General features: G+C 37.4%; 3 protein-coding genes across 5 annotated transcripts in view; all 3 read right to left on the bottom strand.

Moving 5' to 3' along the window:
• LOC107630100 overlaps window positions 1-1,578 on the bottom strand; it is a 5,767-nt gene extending 4,189 nt beyond the window's left edge. Inside the window, exons 1-3 of one of the 3 annotated variants that reach the window (XM_021118560.1) lie at window positions 1,128-1,578; window positions 763-909; window positions 551-645 (exon numbers count right to left, since the gene is read on the bottom strand). The gene's annotated coding sequence lies outside the window, so the exon portion shown is untranslated. Of the gene's footprint in view, window positions 1-550; window positions 646-762; window positions 926-1,127 lie in introns of all 3 variants that reach the window. The other 2 variants (XM_021118559.1, XM_021118561.1) reach the window with 2 other exon arrangements.
• Window positions 2,590-6,987, bottom strand: LOC107630099 (probable serine incorporator). The gene is made up of 6 exons (XM_016333140.2): window positions 6,654-6,987; window positions 5,565-5,804; window positions 4,529-4,640; window positions 4,252-4,426; window positions 3,512-3,752; window positions 2,590-3,287 (listed from the first exon to the last, which is right to left on the bottom strand). The coding sequence occupies exons 1-6, from the start codon at window positions 6,835-6,837 to the stop codon at window positions 3,007-3,009; spliced, it is 1,233 nt and encodes a 410-aa protein (XP_016188626.1). The 5' UTR covers window positions 6,838-6,987; the 3' UTR covers window positions 2,590-3,006.
• Window positions 15,490-17,007, bottom strand: LOC107632793 (extensin-like). The gene is made up of 3 exons (XM_016336446.1): window positions 16,476-17,007; window positions 16,233-16,358; window positions 15,490-15,548 (listed from the first exon to the last, which is right to left on the bottom strand). The coding sequence occupies exons 1-3, from the start codon at window positions 17,005-17,007 to the stop codon at window positions 15,490-15,492; spliced, it is 717 nt and encodes a 238-aa protein (XP_016191932.1).

Genomic DNA, 18,273 nt, shown 5'->3' on the forward strand with positions numbered 1-18,273 from the left:
AAAAATGTAATTTTTTGGATTTTAAAATTTTAATATTTTAGATCTCACCCAAAATTTAATCCAAACTATCACTAATAGTCCATTTTCATCTTTTTGTATTTGTTTTGGTTTAAAATTCTTTTTAAGAAATTGAGACTCACCTCTTTAGAAGGAACTTATGAAACTATGACCTATGTTTAAGGAGCACTCAATTAACTTCATAGGAGATGGGCTTAACAGCATTTTTGGGCTTGATCCCTGGGTAAATGATACTAGAAACCTACTGGAATTTGCAATCCAAACAATAATAGATTGTGAGTTCAGTGTGAGAATGGACTAATATTTGAGGCAATTGGGACACAAACAAACTCAGAAACTACCTACCAGAAGACTATGTGTTGAAGATTCTAGCTTCACCAGCACCATCACATGATAGAGAAGAAGACAGAATTGGTTGGAGACAAACAGAAGATCATGACATTTAAATATAATACAATATTATTAATTATTTTACTAATTATTTTACATATATTATATATTAAAATTATATATATAGCAGATTGAGTATTACCTAAACTCAATCCTGCTCCAAGTACTCCCCAGCTAAAAACCCGCCCCGAGCTCTGCAACCAATTTGGAAGTGTTGCCATCCCTACATATAAAGCTCTGCAACATTGGACAAAACCCAATCAAAATCATTTGACAAAAATTTGGAAGTGGGAGGGAGCCCAAAAATCCAAAACGGTCATCTGTGGAATTATGCATGGGAGAATTTTAACTTACCAAAGAAGAGTTTGTCTATTTGGGGGTAGTGAAATCTTCCCAATTTGCAATGTAAATGAGCGGGGACATTATCCACACCATCAGAGACTGTCCGAAGGTTTCAAGAACGTGGATGCAGCTTATCAAACCCGAAAGTGCAATGAATTTCTTCAACAATAATAACCTGCAACAATGGATGACTTTCAATTTAGATAACCAATTGGGTCAAAGCCAAAGACACAATTAGCTAGATATCTTCATCTTTACTTGCTGAAAAATGTGGACATGGAGAAAGAGAAGTAAATGAACAAAATTATCAAAGAAGTTAATCCTAAAAGTGTGGAAGAATCAAAAGAAGCATTTAATAAGAGGAGGAGAAGAATGACCACAAAGAAAAGAGAGGAGATCCACATTAGTTGGACTCCACCACTACTAGGGTGGACAGCGCTAAACACAGACGACTCAAAGGACGGAAACGCGGAGGGTTGCTGCAAGACGCAAACGAAAGATGGGCAGCAGGTTTCTCTCATTTTGGGAGTTGTTTGGCGTACAAGACAGAACTTTGGGGCATCGAGAAAGGGCTTGAACTTGCATGGACTATGGGCATTAGGAAATTGGTAGTGCAGTGTGACTCTTAAACGGTGATTAGCAAAATTAATGGGGAAGGAAATTTTAGCAAAATTCTAATGCCCTTTTGAGAAGTATTAGTTGCTCGAAAAAGAAAACTTGGGATGTTCTTTTGGTAAATATATCCTGAAAAGAAATAGATGTGTTGATTATCTAGTTCAGATTAGTTTAGATCTTGAGATAGGATATCATTTGTTGGATACATCTTTTAGAGAGGTTATTAGAATTTTAACTGATGATGAACAAAAGACTACCTTATCCCGTTTAGTTTATAATTAGTAGTCTTTGGGCATCTTTTTAGTCATGTTATACCAAAACAAATTTTTTTGATTATTTTTTAAAATACTAATAGCTTCCCCTCAAAATCGAAATCTAATTATTAGTAACAGATTTTTCTCAAAAAGATAAAACTTTGTAGAATTGAGGCAAGTGCATTTGTTGATGGATTTGGTGTTGATGTTGAAGTTGATAAACAAAGCAAACTATTCCATCCAAATTTTCATGGTAGCTCCATTGATGAATCTCTCTAGATTAATCTCTCCAGATTAATTAGTTATCTCAGATAATTTTTGTGGCCACCATATTGCTTCCTTTTTCCAATTTTGTTAATGATTTTTTAAAGAGTAAAGTGACAAATAAACTCCTAAAAATTTACATGGAACATATTAACCTCTGAAAAATAAAAAATACCAATAAAATTCTCTAGAATAACAAATGTAGACCCATTACCTTCAAATTAACTCCTATAATTTGGATAGAAAGTCTTAATTTAAACTAACTTGTCCGAACCAACTTGAGTTGGTCGAGTGGTCAACTTACTCGTTCACTTAAGCAAATGTCGAGAGTTCGAACCCCGCTTTGTATATGTAGCAACTCATTGGCCAACGGCAAACCCTTAAATAGAGCTCAGATCCACAACAGATTAGTCCTTAACCTGTCGGATTGGGGAATACCGTAGAAGATTCCATAAGTACTTTTTTTTTTCTTTAAGAATTAATATGTTCGAAGTATGAATCTTCAAGAAAAAATTTATCACTTTACTCTTTTCTAAATTAAAAATTTTTCCATCCCTCTCCAAAGCAATCATTTCATACTGGTGTATCTCCCCAATGGTTCATAAGTTGAATCAAACCACAAAGTTAATACTTTTTCCCCCAAAATTAATGAAGCAAGTAGGAATCTAGAACTGAAATTCCAACCACATCCATGGCAATACCAACATTTAAAATATCACAATTCATGAGAATATTTATAATTTTGGATAATAAATAAGGTTCAAATCATAATTATTTGAAAAGGCTATCGGCAACCTTCCTTTAAAGCGGGCTAATAAATCCTTAGCCGACACAGAAACGCAGATATGGCCCTTTCGCATGCTTTGTTTAGAAACTACGAATGGCGAAGGATGCTGGGAGACATGCAGAGTAATTTTTCGGGGTACAAATATTTTCACCATACACACCCTATTCAAAGTTGTCATTCATAACGCACGTTTCTGCCGTTATGTTGACGTAGATGCATACCATACATATTATTTAATTACAGATAATGAAGGCAACACATCTGCAACAAATATGTTAAGTTACACACAACCTTTTTCCCCATAAACCTTGAAACTGGGGAGGATGGCATTTAGAGTTAAAACTCCCTTTCTGGGAACATAATTGGCGCCACAAGTGACCATAAGTAGAGCAGAGCAGTAGCCCAGCAAGTGACAATCCGAACCCACACAGAAGGCCACCCGACATCAACCAACTTCCCAGTCTCTCCAACAGAAGTTGACCAACCTGTCAGAAGCATTGCAGAATACATGCTCGCAAGAGAGAAAATCAAGTGGAAAAAGGCATATGAATATGTAACCGGCTTTGCTTTCTCATTCTCAACTTCCTCCTTTCCATCCAACGGAAGCAAAGGCTTCCCTGCATAATTACCATAATGGCGGCAGATATTTAATATCGTGGGGAATTGATGTTCATCAAGTACAATATTATAAATAGTTATGTTCTTCATGGCATCAACATCAAAAAATAAAATTCAGCTTCACGGCTATCATATATCCATATGATTGCATTCCATGTTCAGATATATACTTATGAATATGAGTATGGCATATCATGACAAATATTAGATTTTGAGAATTTACCAGCACGAGGAGAGCTTGGTGGGGAAAGCACTGTGGCAGAAGATCCAGCACGCACAGCAGAATACACAACAGATAGAACTGTCGTAAGCAAGCCCAAAGTAAGGGTGCCAGTTGAAACGGCTTTTGAGTGTTTGTGGAGGCCATTGCACTCGTAATCTCGGGGTTCACTAGACAATGCACTATAGCAGAGATAAGTACAGTATAATGAAATTACTGAAGCAGGCAGAATGCTCCCATTTACCTGTATACAAAAAGAATTCAAAGACCTCAATTGCAGACACATTTACATCTACAATCATGAATACTTGTGCATATTTGTTATATAGCATAAACTATTTTTGCATACAAGATTATGATCCACTAATTAATCCTTCAACCAAATCTAAAACTTCAATAGCATCTTAAGCCAACGGGAAGGAACATATGTCATCTTCATGAAATTCTCAATCCATAAAAAACATTGAATTGAATCAATATGATAAACACAGCAGATAAGACCAGGTTTAGAACATAACACCATAACAGAATAACAGATTACATATGAACTTGCACAGGATAATATTTTTCCCTGTTTTGAAGTTAAAAGTGAAAACGGAAACAGTAACCTCTAGAACCTCCCAAGTTTCAAGATGTGATATCAAATATCATAGGAAAAGACAACTGACAAACAAGCATTCAATATATATTAAAAGGAAACCAAATTAGAAGTGGTTAACTGCAATGAGAAGTCAATAACTTACCGCAGGGTGCAAAGCAACAATAGCAAAAACAAATGCAAGAAGGAGGGTCATTGTAATAAAGAAGGTATTGATTCCACAGTCTTGTCCAGATGGTGTGAAGAAGTGAAAAAGAACTCCCGAGAACACAAATGAAGCCACATAACAAACAAGTGAAACCACAAACAGAGCAACATACCTGTATGAAAAGAACATTTAAATACTGAAAATCCTCATGTAAATATATAATGTCAAGAAAAGCCACAGCTATCACAGATGTCAAACAACGTCTAAAACTAACCAGAATTGTTCATCATATCCAACCCAGGTGTCATTCCATCGATGAACAAAATCTAACAAGAGCACAACTTGAACTAGAAGAAACATACCCGAGCCAAACTTTGATATGGTTTCTGCAAAGAGAACATACTTCAAGATAATCATAAACAATGAAATAAATTACATGCAAAACCTATAGGAAAAAGGCTTGTCAAACTAGGCAACAACTACGCCTTGTCCCAGAAGGTTAGATCAAATGAGGCCATAAGGCTCTATTAAGAATCATATCCATGCTTAAATAATTAGCATATAAATATTTAATAACCCTCCTATACTTTTTTGGGTCTCTCTAGTTATAGAACTCCTTTGTCTAGTCCAATCACCTTACTAGGAGTATGACCTCTAAAGGTCTTCTCCAAATAGATGCAAACTACTTGAGAGGAGACTTTTCCATCCCTAAAATTGGCGTTGTCCCACTTTGTATGGTGTACTCATTCATAATCCTATCTAGTTGTCTTCCCACTAATCCATCTCAACAACCTCATTTGCAACATTTAGCATATTCTCTTGTTTGCTTTTACCAATCAAGTTAAGATTTATTCAAAAGCTTACATAAGCAGTCTCAAGGTGGGGTTAAAAAGGGGGGCCAGTGTGACATTGTCAACAGCAAATTTTAAAAATTGGGTTATCTTTACATGGATCAAAGAAGGAATCACTAAGCTGGGAAATTAAAGAAAGTTATAGGATGATTTAAGCATTCATATATTAGTTACGGGAAAAAAAATATTCAGGACTCAAACCAATAATTGATAGTATTCCAGTTTGCTAAACAACTTAGAAAATCTTTATCTACATTTTCCACTTTTCATTCAAGATGCAGTGTCCATTTTTCAATAACCTCAGGCTCTTCAAACCAACACTTTTAAGTGTGTGATAACTGATAAGCCCTCATATATGATATCAATCAAGAAATTTAGTGTCGCCTGGTAGTCAAGTTACTTAAGTATAAGGAATCAGCTCAAGTAAATAGATGAAAAAAATTTAGAAGAAACACTTACCATAAAAGCTGATGAGCTCATTTGGAAGGAAAAACATAAAGATTACCAGAAGGAACCAACAAATTATTTTCATCATCCAACCTCCGTGATGCAAACCATCACGAGGATCCTTCTGGTTCTTGACGCCAATCATTAGAACTGCTAGAATAGTGAAAAAGAGAAAGTTCCCCAAGCTAACTCGCAAAACTGCATCTGTTTCAAACCATTCTCTGCTAGGGGTATGTTTAAAGTGATTGATCCCTACAACAAGTACCAAGTACATTAGTTTCCTCATCACATAATAAGGAGTTATGACATCGTCATCATCATATCTGACCATCCAGTTAACCTAAGCAAAATCATCAACCCAGTTACCACTTATTTGCTAGCACGTCAGGAGATGAAAAACGAAGGCCGAAAAAGTAAGCATTTGGGTTCCATAAAATAACAGAGATCATTGACAAAAGCTAATTTCTAAAGAATTACTAACAAAAGAAATACGTAGATTCAAAATCCATCTCAGAGATAAATTGATAATTTTTTTTAAAAATGATCCAACTAAATACTTTCCAAACTATTTGACTTTGACAGTAATCAATCTCAGAATTCATAAATAAACCTTTTAACACTTATAATGATCAAAAGGATCAAGCTCCAAGTGAGGAGGTTGGCAAGGTGAAAAAGTTACTCTAATCACCTTGAAAGAAATTGGGGTCAGATATGATGGAAGTTATAAATTCAAGGTGATTTAAACCCTCAATTTCTCACTTCATCAGTTACCAATCAAGTGAGTATATCTTTTTTCCAACTATACGTACTGCCCAAAAATTGCACATGCAATTGCCACAACAAACAATAAAACTAAAAATGAAAGACAACAAAATTTCATTCAAATCCCAAAAAGTAATACACATATCAGTAATGTGATCAAACAAAACACAATGTCCAACAGAAATTGCCAAAATCAGGATTAATTCAAAGTTTGCCACATCTTTGGTACATTCGACAAGCGAAACAAAAAAAACAAATAAATTGTAAAACACAAACACGACTGGAAAGAAATAAAGAAAAGAGGGGAAAAAAAGTGAAATTGAAGAAGCGAAGAGTTACAAGGAAGAGACTCCATCAAAGGAGCAGCGACTTCGCGGAGGATCCATGCGACGACGAGGGAGAAGGCGAACAGGCCGCAGTAGGCGATCCTCGCTGAACGGCGGCTGATTCCCGAAACGACAGTCCGGCACGCGTCGCATGCGCACGCGGCACAGCATGACGCAAGGCAGGAAGCTGCCCACATCGATCTTCTTGATTCGGTGATCAAATTAGGGTTTACGAACTGGGGATTTTGGTTAATGGAATCGAGACTTTGGGGGTATTTGGCTTGGATTGGGCAGAGACCAGGCGATGAGTGCAGACCGAGATCGGAAGGCAATCTTTTAAGTTGAGTTTTATGGTGTTTAAACGGTCTAATTTATTTTTATAAATAAAAAATAAAATATATAAAATAAAAATTAAATATTTAAAATTTATTTAATATTGTTTTATTTTTTTTTTAGTAAATTAGACATAATATCATAGATACTGTAATATTTAAAACTTTTTGTACATATAATTCACTCTTTCTGTATTTTTTCTGCTAGGGTTTAGGTATGAGTGATGGAGTGAACGGGGGTTCACGAAGAGGGTGACACACAGTGAGGTAACCAGTAATGCCGGCGGTAGAATTAAGAGGGAGAGCGTCGGGGGGTTTGTATCTGGTGAGAAGGAGGAGGGTACTAGGGTTTCTAAGGAAGAACATGGCTTTCAAAAGGTTTCCTTCCGCGACATGGTGACTGGACAGAAGTCTCCGTCTCCTATGCTTTGGAATGAGGCTTTAGATGGAGAGAGGCTAGCCAAGGTGATCAAAGGAAACCACAGGGATTCGCATCCTCCTCGGGTCATCTTCTCAGAAGAAGGGCTGGCGGCGTTATCTGTACTATATAAGGAAACGATCGTCGTCAAAGTCTTGGGCAAGCATATGAGTTACACGACAATGGTGCATAAGCTGGGTATGGTGTGGAGATTGAAGGGTGGGTTTCAAGTTCTGGATGTAGGAAATGGTTATTTTCCGGTGAAGTTTGATGCTTTCGAAGATCAGGAGAGGGTATTACTTGGTGGTCCTTGGATGATATCTGGGTTCTATCTTGCTGTAAAACCATGGTTACCTGAGTTTTATTCAGAGGAGGAGGTTTTTGGATCCACCATGGTATGGGTACGCTTTTACGGCTTAGGGATTCGTTACTACCATGAGAAGGCTATGTTGAGGATCGCCACTGCGGTGGGAAAGCCAGTGAAAGTCGATGTAGCAACTAAGATGGCAGCAAGAGGGAAGTATGCAAGGGCTTGTGTGGAGATTGATTTAGGCATTCCCATTACTCGTAGTGTTGAGGTGGATGGGAGGATTTTGGATGTTGAATATGAAAGCCTTGAGTTGGTCTGCAATACGTGTGGTTGTTATGGGCATGTTGGTGTGGACTGTAAATTGATTAGTTCAATTTCAGCGAACATTGATAAAACAGGGGTGAATGAAGACAAGGAACAAGATCATGAGAAGATAGATCAGGTGCCATTTTCTTCTAATATTGAGAAGCCTTTTATTTTTGGTAGTACTACAATTGGGATAGATAAAAATAAGGATAAGGAAGTGCATGTAATGGAAGGAGCACATGCAGGGGATACAACATGGACCAAAGTGGAAAGATGAGAAGGCTATGTTGAGGATTGCCGCTGCGGTGGGAAAGCCAGTGAAAGTCGATGTAGCAACTAAGATGGCAGTAAGAGGGAAGTATGCGAGGGCTTGTGTGGAGATTGATTTAGGCGTTCCCATTACTCGTAGTGTTGAGGTGGATGGGAGGGTTTTGGATGTTGAATATGAAAGCCTTGAGTTGGTCTGTAATACGTGTGGTTGTTATGGGCATGTTGGTGTGGACTGTAAATTGATTAGTTCAATTTCAGCGAACATTGATAAAACAGGGGTGAATGAAGACAAGGAACAAGATCATGAGAAGATAGATCAGGTGCCATTTTCTTCTAATATTGAGAAGCCTTTTGTTTTTGGTAGTACTACAATTGGGATAAAGAAGAATAAGGATAAGGAAGTGCATGTAATGGAAGGGGCACATGCAGGGGATACAACGTGGACCAAAGTGGAAAGAAAGGCAAAGGGCAAGAAGGTCTTTTTGGGTAGACATGACCAGGATAAGTCCAAAAAAGTTTATGTGGATAAATCTTCTAATTATGTTGCTAAAGGAGAACCTGCTATGAAAGGCATCAATGTGGTTGAATCATCTTTACACATAAGTAAGGGCAATCAAGTGTTAAAACAAGCAAGGAACTTTAAATTAGCTTCGTCAGGTTTTACCTCTACTCAAGGTGTGACGGGTGGCAAGCAAGGACCTGGTTCAGAATAGGTGGGAACTTTGTCTCTCGAAGGGCAGAGCGGTTTGGAGCTCTCCTAGATGAGTGTGGTTTGATTGATTTGGGAGCCCATGGATCTTTGTACACTTGGTTCAGACATATGCAGGGTAATCGGTTCATCTCGAAGAGGCTAGATAGGGCTGTGGCTACTGATACTTGGTATTTTCGTTTTTCGGAAAGCTATGTGGAGAATTTAGCGAGGATGAGCTTCCGTATTAAAGGAAGGGTTTGTTTGGGAAGTGGGAGCTCTTTCTAAGAATTTCTGGTTTGACTCTTGGTTGCACTCTGGGCCAGTAGGAGCGAGGGTTGAATTTCTTGATATTTGTGAGGCTGCTTTGACCATTGAAGATGTTTATCGTGATGGAGTTTGGCATTTGGAGAGGATTTACTCTTTTATTCCTATGGACTTAAGGGAAGACATTCTTAGTTTAGTACATATTTCGGCTTCTGGTCGTGATTTGGGTTGGAGTTGGGAGCACACTCTTTACTCTGCTAAATAAGGATATTTATAGTTAATTCAGAATAAGGTGAATTGGGATAGGAATATCAATTGGCTTTGGCTTTGGAAGGCGCGGGTCCCTGAAAAGTTGAGGCTCCTAGTGTGGCTTTGCCTTCATGATGCTGTACCAACTCAATATCTGCGTTTTCGGCGACATCTCTCCTCCTCATCCTTATGTACACGTTGCAATCAACTTCCGAAGACAATTCTTCATTGTTTTCGGGATTGTAAAGTGGTGCGATCAGTTTGGGTTTCTCTAGGTTTTTCTGATGTGTGTTTCTTTGGCTCTCACGAGGTGCTTGATTGGTTCAAGCATGGCCTCCTCAATGAAGGTTGTTCCAAATTTGCAGCTATAATATGGTCAATTTGGCAAGACAGAAATATGGGTAATTTTCAGGGAATTTTTGGATCTGCTGGGTCAATTGCATACAAGGCTCGCAGGTGCATGGTGGATTTTGAATATACAACTCAGAATCGAGTGTGTTGCATCCAGGGATTAAAATCTCTGTCTTGGTCTCTGCCAGAACCTGGTGCTTGGAAGTTAAATTGTGATGGGAGTGTGAACTTGGGAGATGATTGTGCTGGTTTTGGATGGGTAATCCGCGATAGCTCCAGTCAATGGGTAATGGGATGCTCCTTTATTTTTGAGGATACGCGGATATGTAGATACCAACACAAAATCCGCAATCCGATCCGATTAGTGTGCGGATCTTATCCGATCTGATCCGAAAGCCTTGCAGATCGGATCCATATCCGCAATTTTCGGATCGGATTCGGATAAACACCATGGATATGCGGATCAGATCCGATCCATGAACACCCCTATTTCCTAGGCTAGGGTTTTTCACTTTTTCACCTTCTATATGACAACGTTTCGAGTTTCAACCAACTTTTGTTATTGCTCTTCTTTTTCACTGGCGAAACAAAGAAGAGAAAACGTGTGTGAATGGCTACAGTACCGTTGAACTCTCAACCTCTTCACAGCTTCACTTTATCGTTTCTGAAATAGGGAGGTACCAGCATTGTAAAGAGCCACTACGGAACCACCTCCAGCAACAACAACCACCACCACTGCTTCCGCCGCCCTGTCTTCGATCACAAGCATGACTCTAACTCCGATAACCACCTACCACGTGTCGGATTGCGACCACCAAAGACCAACTGCTACGCTGTTTTCCCTTCCAACCACTACAGCAACAGCCACAAGCCCACAACTAAAACCAAAACAAAACCCACACTCCTCCACTTCATAACCACATCAATAACACCAATAACGAGCATGAGGCCGAGGAGGAGGAGAAGCATAATGACACCGGGGTAGCTGAAGTGGCCGGGACGAAGGAGGCGGTGCAGAAGCCGTGGAGCCTAAGGCCGAGGAAGCATACGGCACTGGCGATTACGGGTAGAACATCGACGAGCGGGAATGGCGAAGGAGTGGAAGCGGCGAATGGTGAAGGAGGGACAGTGCTCGAGGAAGTTCTGGATCAAGCTTTCAAGGAAAGAAATCGAGGATTGGTGATGGGAAGAAATGTTTGAATATTCATTCTGGAGATCAAACGACCTCGTATCACGACTTGGTGAAAAACAACAAAGCTACGTCGTTTTTGGGATTGCTACGCTATCAGTTAATATTTAAAGTCAGCAAATGTTAGCCACATGAGCCACTCAGATGACAAAAGAACGAACTTGACCAACGCAGTTATCTTTCGAGAATTATTTTGATTGATTTTATCTTTTGAGAACCAAAATGAAGATCGGATGATCTTTCAGAGACGATTTTGACTATTAACCCAACTAAAAATTTCTAAAGTTTAAAGGTTCAATTCTAATTATTGAACTTAATACATTAAAAAGATTTTTTTATTTAAATTAATTAAATACAATATTGATTAAAATGTATAAATAGTCAAATATTTATGGTATATGTTACTTGACATATCTCGAATAATGTATTCATAGTAATTGCCTAACTAAAATATGACACGCTTAATATTACACATTTTAGGTGCATCCGGGATATGACATATATGCTAAAAACGAGAACTGAGCACTTGAAATATGTGAGTACTAGTGTTTGTGTCTTAGAAAACGTTAAACAGGCTAAACGCGATGTGGCACGTAACCGAGGCATTAGATTTTAAGATCGGTTTGTCTATCTCTTATTTTAATTAGTTAATTAGTTGACATGTTAGGATATTTTGATTTATTTAGTTTTAGTTGATATGTTAGTATATTTTGTTTTTTTTTTTTCACGGTATCCCCTAATCTGGCAGGCTAAGTTTTAGTTTTAAAAATTTCTAAAGTTTAAAGGTTCAATTCTAATTATTGAACTTAATACATTAAAAAGATTTTTTTATTTAAATTAATTAAATACAATATTGATTAAAATGTATAAATAGTCAAATATTTATGTTATATGTTACTTGACATATCTCGAATAATGTATTCATAGTAATTGCCTAACTAAAATATGACACGCTTAATATTACACATTTTGGGTGCATCTGGGATATGACAAACTGAGCACTTGAAATATGTGAGTACTAGTGTTTGTGTCTCAGAAAACATTAAACAGGCTAAACGCGATGTGGCACGTAACCGAGGCATTAGATTTTAAGATCGGTTTGTCTATCTCTTATTTTAATTAGTTAATTAGTTGACATGTTAGGATATTTTGATTTATTTAGTTTTAGTTGATATGTTAGTATATTTTGATTTTTTTTTTCACGGTATCCCCTAATCTGGCAGGCTAAGGATTAATCCGTCGCGAATCAGAGCTCCATTTTAAGACCATCTCCAGTAGGGAACTCATCCCAGTTCCTGTTTATGGCCCACCTGTCATAAAAAGTAACTCCACATCAACTTTTGCGTCATAAACAGTAAATAGGAACTCAAAACATCTCTCTCTTCTCCATTAGGAGGAACTAACTAATAAATTAATTATAATTTAACTATTATTTAAATAATTAATATAAATTATTAATTAAATAAAAATATAATTACTTAATATAATTAATTATTATAATTATTATTAAATTAATTATTATTTAATTATTTAATATAATTATTTATTTTAATATAATTATTTATTTAAATAATAACTTGCCAAATGGCAAGTTATTATTTGTTGCTCTCAGTCCCTGTTCAAAGGGACTTTGTCCCATCGGTCCTTGTGCAAGGTCCCCACTCCATTTTGCTCCAACGGTCCCAGTTCCCCTTTTGTCAGAAACAGGGCCTCAACATATGCCCATTGGAGTTGCTCATTATTATTTAATTATTTAATATATTTATTTAGTTAATTAACATTATATATAATTATTTATTTTCTAACTAACTTGCCAAATGGCAAGTGTTGATTGTTTCACAGGAGTCCCTGTTCAGAGGGACTCCTCCTCCTTGGAATTCATGTGGGAATTCTCTTCTTTCCCACTCCAACGCATAAGCCTTCTTTCCTTCTGACATAATAGTAATTGGGCTTCAATTTTTACTCCCTTTGGAGATGCTCTAAGGGTTTGCTGCTAGCTAATAGGTTGCTGCATGCACAAGGCAGGATTCGAATCTCTGACACTTACTTAAGCGGACTAGTAAACTGACCACTGGACCAACCCAATTCGGTTCATCATCATCATCATCATCATCATCATCATCATCATCATCATCATTATTATTATTATTATTGGTTCGATATCTGCCGATATGAGTAAATATCGGTATTTTTTGATGAATTTAGAATTGCTATTTTAATTTGAAGGTTGTGGTAGGCTTAGAGAAGGGGGTTTGAATCTATGCCTTCCTTTTTGCTGTTGTTATTACCCTTTTAAACAAACTTTCAATTCAGGTTCTGTTTGAACTTAGCAGCGAAAATTTATGAGACAGTTTATTTTTGTCTCATGAATATCAGAAAACAGAACTCAGCAGAGAAGAGAAAAGCTAACACCAGCATGTATCCTAGTTCGGTTGTCTTGTGCTATGCAACCTACATCCAGTCTTCTCCACAACTATGGAAGAATTTCACTATAGTTAACAGTATTACATACACCAATTTTACAGGATTGATCCAATTCTTTCACACTCAAGTTCTAACCTAACTTGATATTGGCTATGCTAATACCTAACTAATCAGTCTTAGTGCTAACCCAACTAAGAAAGGGATACCTCACAGGTACAAGATACAAGACATAGACATACCTAAAGAAATCTGAAAATAACTCTAGGCTTTTCTCTCAAGTGTATCACTCAGCCTTTTTCCACTCATGGCTTTTACTTGAGCTTTCTCACAATGCCTTTTCTCACAAGAAATTACAGAAAGATAAACATAGAAAAGTACATTACAATCTGTAAAACATGAAGGAGATTGACTTCATCATCAGCCTCTTTACTATGTGCAAAACCAGATTCGCAAACCTCAGATGCAGTTCTTCAGTATTGGCCGAATACTTCTTTGAAAGAAAGCATTATCCAAGTAGAGGAACTTCTTAACAGAACACTGTTCTCACACTCTGGTTTTCTCTCCTTGCCTTCTGAATGAACAGAAAGCTTCTTTTATCTCCTTGCATGTTGCTTGGTTCTTCTTCCAAGGTCAACACCTTGAGCCTTGAGCTTCACCAACCCACAGATTCACTTTTCTCCTTAATCTCCAGATTAGAAACTTTGCTTCTGACTTCCTCATCTTGACCGAAAGCCATAAATCAGCAACCATAACAGTCTTCCAATGGTCAACTTAATCTGAACCCTTGAAAACCAACTTGGTCCCCAAGTCATGTTTAAGACCGTAGATATACAGCAGGGAAGAACAGAAATCTTCTTTCCTTTGTATCCCATTTCGGATAGAGCAGAGAGTTGGGAAGAAGAGATGAGACCGAGTTGCATGTAAGAGGAAATGATTTACCTATAACCTAAGCTTGATTTGGTTTGAATTTTCAGATTTGATTTCTGAGCTTCAAGCTTAATCCTTCTCTCTCTTGCTTCTTTGGTGACTAGCTTAGTGAAGAAGCTCTCTCTCTCTTTCTCTTTCTTACTTTTCTGAAGCTGTGATTTGACTTGGTCAGAGAGGAGGGGAACGTTGCTTTTGTTAAGGCAAGATGGAGGGAATTGAAATTCACTTTGGGCTTGGATCGGATCACTTCTTTTTGCCCGTTTTGATTTCTTTGGCTTTGTTTCTTTTGGGCTTCTGATTTTTGCTTTCAGCCCATCAACCTTGCTAATTGCTTTTTATTCCATTTGGGCTATTGAAATTTGGCCTGCAACAATAAACAATTAGTAATAAGTAAATATAATTAATCAACACTAATTATTTATTTTGCCCAAAAATAATGTTTGTCATCACTAATTAATTTAGTTAATTTCTTAACTCAACAATCTTCCCCTTGATGACAAACATGATTTAAGCAATAATCAAAAAGGAAATAAATTGAGTAAGGTATAGAAACTCCCTTTGATTTTTGTCATTTGCTTTTATGTTGCTCCCCCTTTCCTTTTCAAGATTAGCTCCCCCTGAATTTATGATTTCCTCTTTGTTCCTATTTTTCTTTGTTCTTAAAGAGAGCACAATAAAGAGCTAAAATACATTTATCTTGGCTAAGGGATATCAGATAAGCAAAATCACATAATCAGCCCAACATCAAGCTAATATCATCAGCAAAATGATTCAGCATGTGAAATCAAGTATTAATGCAGCAAAGAATATTCAGCATGCAAACTCAAGTATTAATGCAGCAAAAATCCCAAAAGAAGTAATAGGATCTATATCCTATTGCTATTACTCCCCTTTTGTCATCAAGGGTGGATAATAAGCAAGATCAACAAAAAAACAAAATCTTGCATCCTACAGAAAAGAGTTAGCCCATAGTGCAAAGTACTGACTAAACTACCAAAGGTGCAGCAATATCTAGAGTTATTACAGTCATCCAAAATGAAACAGTTCAAAAGTAGCTAAAGAAACAGAATTCATGAGACAAAAAAAGAGCAGCAGCAACAGTTTTCATTAGACAAATCTTAGGCATCAGAACCGTTCTCCTCCGAAGCATCTTCCTCTTCTACATCAGTGGCAATGTCTTCATCATTTTGAAGGTTATCAATGAAGGTCATGAGCACAGCCACCCTATCCCTTGATTTCTTCAGGAAGTTCTCATGCTTGCTAGCAAGCTTCCTTTGTTCCTTGCTCATGGCAATCATGTGATTTGATTGGGAAACAAATTCTTGAGCGACATCCTTGACCACATTCAGCAAAGTAGATTTCTTCCCAGTGGAAATGGAAGTACCCTCAGTGGAAGGAGGAGGAGAGTCATCTGGAATGAACTCTTCATCATCATCATCTAGAACCACTCTTTCAGATCTAGTTGGTCTTTTTTACTGTTTCACTGAACCACCCCCTTTTAGGTATGAATGTCTGTTTTCGTAATCCTCATTTGACAGATCAACATCAAAATTCTCAAATATGCAAGTTAAAAACATGCCATAAGGTAGTGCTTTATCCTTTACACTTCTAACAGAATCAAACATGTATCTAGCCATCAAGTAGGCAAAAGAGATTTCTGTTTTAGTGATTAGGGCATACAAAACAAGTGTGTCAGTGTAAGAAACCCTTTGATATGAACCACTTTGAGGAATCAAGATGTGGTTGACAATACGGTGCAACTGAGCACGTTCATATCCTAGGGCTTTGTGAGTGGGTGTGATGCCATCAACTAAGGAAACATGTTCACAAATGTGAGCCAAAGCATCATGGTAAGAGATACCAACACCTTCATCCCACTTCACAGATGTATAAGTACACGGCCCAACATCAGTGTACTTCAAGGAATCACTGATAGTTTCATTATTCAAGATAATGTCTCTGCCTTTAACATAAGAATGCACACTTCCTTCATGGTAAGTCATGTTTGCATAAAATTCTTTGACTAACTGAGGATATACAGGTTTTTTGATTTTGAAAAGGTGATTCCAGTCTAAAAACTCCAAATTTTCAACAAAAGAAAAACCTTTCTTTTTCAATTCAGGTAAATCCGCAAGAAAAGAGGGACATAAAGTGCGATATTGAATGACTCCCTCAAAAAAATCGTGGTTCATGGCAGATTTGAAACGATGGGGGTTATAGTCTGAGTAAGATGTCATGTAGTGTGATTTGTGAGCAAAAGGATCAATGTCTGGTTCTCTAACAGATTTGAGAGGGCTATGAGGGTTATCTCTTTGTGAGCGCACAGGAATAGACTTTGACTTAGGTTTTGCTGTCTCAGCAACAGGTTCTTCAACAGCAGGACGCTTACCCTTGGATGAGCCAGGTTTTGAAGAGCTTGGTTTGGATGGCGTTGCCTTAGGTGGTGGCGTCGGCTTGGCAGGGGCAGGGTATCGTGGTGTTGTCTTGGTTCGCGCCATGGGAGCAGTGCGAGGAGGAGTGGTAGGAGGAGATGGTGAAGGTGTGAAGGTTCGGTCTTGGGAGCGAGTGGAGGGCTTAGATGGAAGTTTATACACCTTTTCACGAGGAGGCTTGTGTGCTATGGTTTTCTTCCTCATTTGGTGGTTATTTGGTTTAAGAAAAAATAATGAGGGTAGTGGTGAGAACCGAAGGGATAGAGAAGGAGTTATGGAGGGAAAAGATGGAGTGTTGGTAATCGTACCCAAAAGTGAATTTCCAAAACCATGCAACTGCATCATATTTTGAAAAGACTTGACCTCATTCAAAAAAGATTTTATTTGATTTTAAAATAAAACAGAAAATTAATTTTAAATTTTGAAAGTCAACAAAATTAAAATGAAACCCCTTTTGGATCAAAACAAAAAAAAAATAAATTAGCTTGAAAACCTTTTTGGGCCAAAAAAAATTTTAAATAAAACTTAAGCACTTAAATTATCAAAAAATCAAGTAAACAATAATGTAACATTCATATTGGGCCCAGATGAGGTTTGGATTTAAGTGAAACATTTAGGACTGCCCAGATCTGATTTGAGGTTAGTCCAGATCAACTTTTCACTTGAAGTAAGCCCAGTACGCGCTGACTTGAAGGAAACGTTCATCACCTGCCCAGAATTGTCTCATACTTGACCAAACATTCAATGACTTCCCAAGGAAGCAACATAAGCCTGAAGTACTCCTTCTATCAACTCTATCACCAGCAAAATCTGCATCACGATAACCAACTGCAGAAAAATCATCAATCTTAGGATACCAAAGACCAAAATTGGATGTGCCATGAATATATCTAATGATCCTTTTAACTGCAAAAAGATGAGACTCTTTAGGTTTGGATTGGAACCTAGAACACAATCCAACACTTTGCACTATATCAGGCCTAGAGGAAGTTAAATACATAAGAGAGCCAATCATTCCTCTGTACCTAGTCTCATCAACATCTTTCTCAGTTTCTCCCTTATCTAATTTAGAACTAGGATGCATGGGAGTTCCCATGGGTTTGGCATTTTCCATACCAAATTTCTTAACTAATTACTTGGCATACTTTTCTTGATGAATGAAAATAAAAAGTTTAATAGATTTCGAGAGATACCAAATTCTGTTCGAGGATCTCGAACCATACTCTCTGAATCAAGAAAAGAAAACTTTTTACCAAAAGTTTCTCCGTGGTGACTGTGTTGAGATAAGTAGTTCTTGAGATTACTAAGAAAATAAGATCAGGTTTATATACAACTACTGTAATAAAAACCTAGTCGGTTACTTAGGGAAACAAGACTTAAACCTTTTGAGTACTGTTCACTTAAACTGTACTCATACTACCCACTTGAATTAAAGAAGGAACCCGACGTTTAATTTGTTTGACTTTTTCC

The sequence above is a fragment of the Arachis ipaensis genome, chromosome B03, assembly GCF_000816755.2.
Source record: "Arachis ipaensis cultivar K30076 chromosome B03, Araip1.1, whole genome shotgun sequence".
NCBI classification, from domain to species: Eukaryota; Viridiplantae; Streptophyta; class Magnoliopsida; order Fabales; family Fabaceae; genus Arachis; species Arachis ipaensis.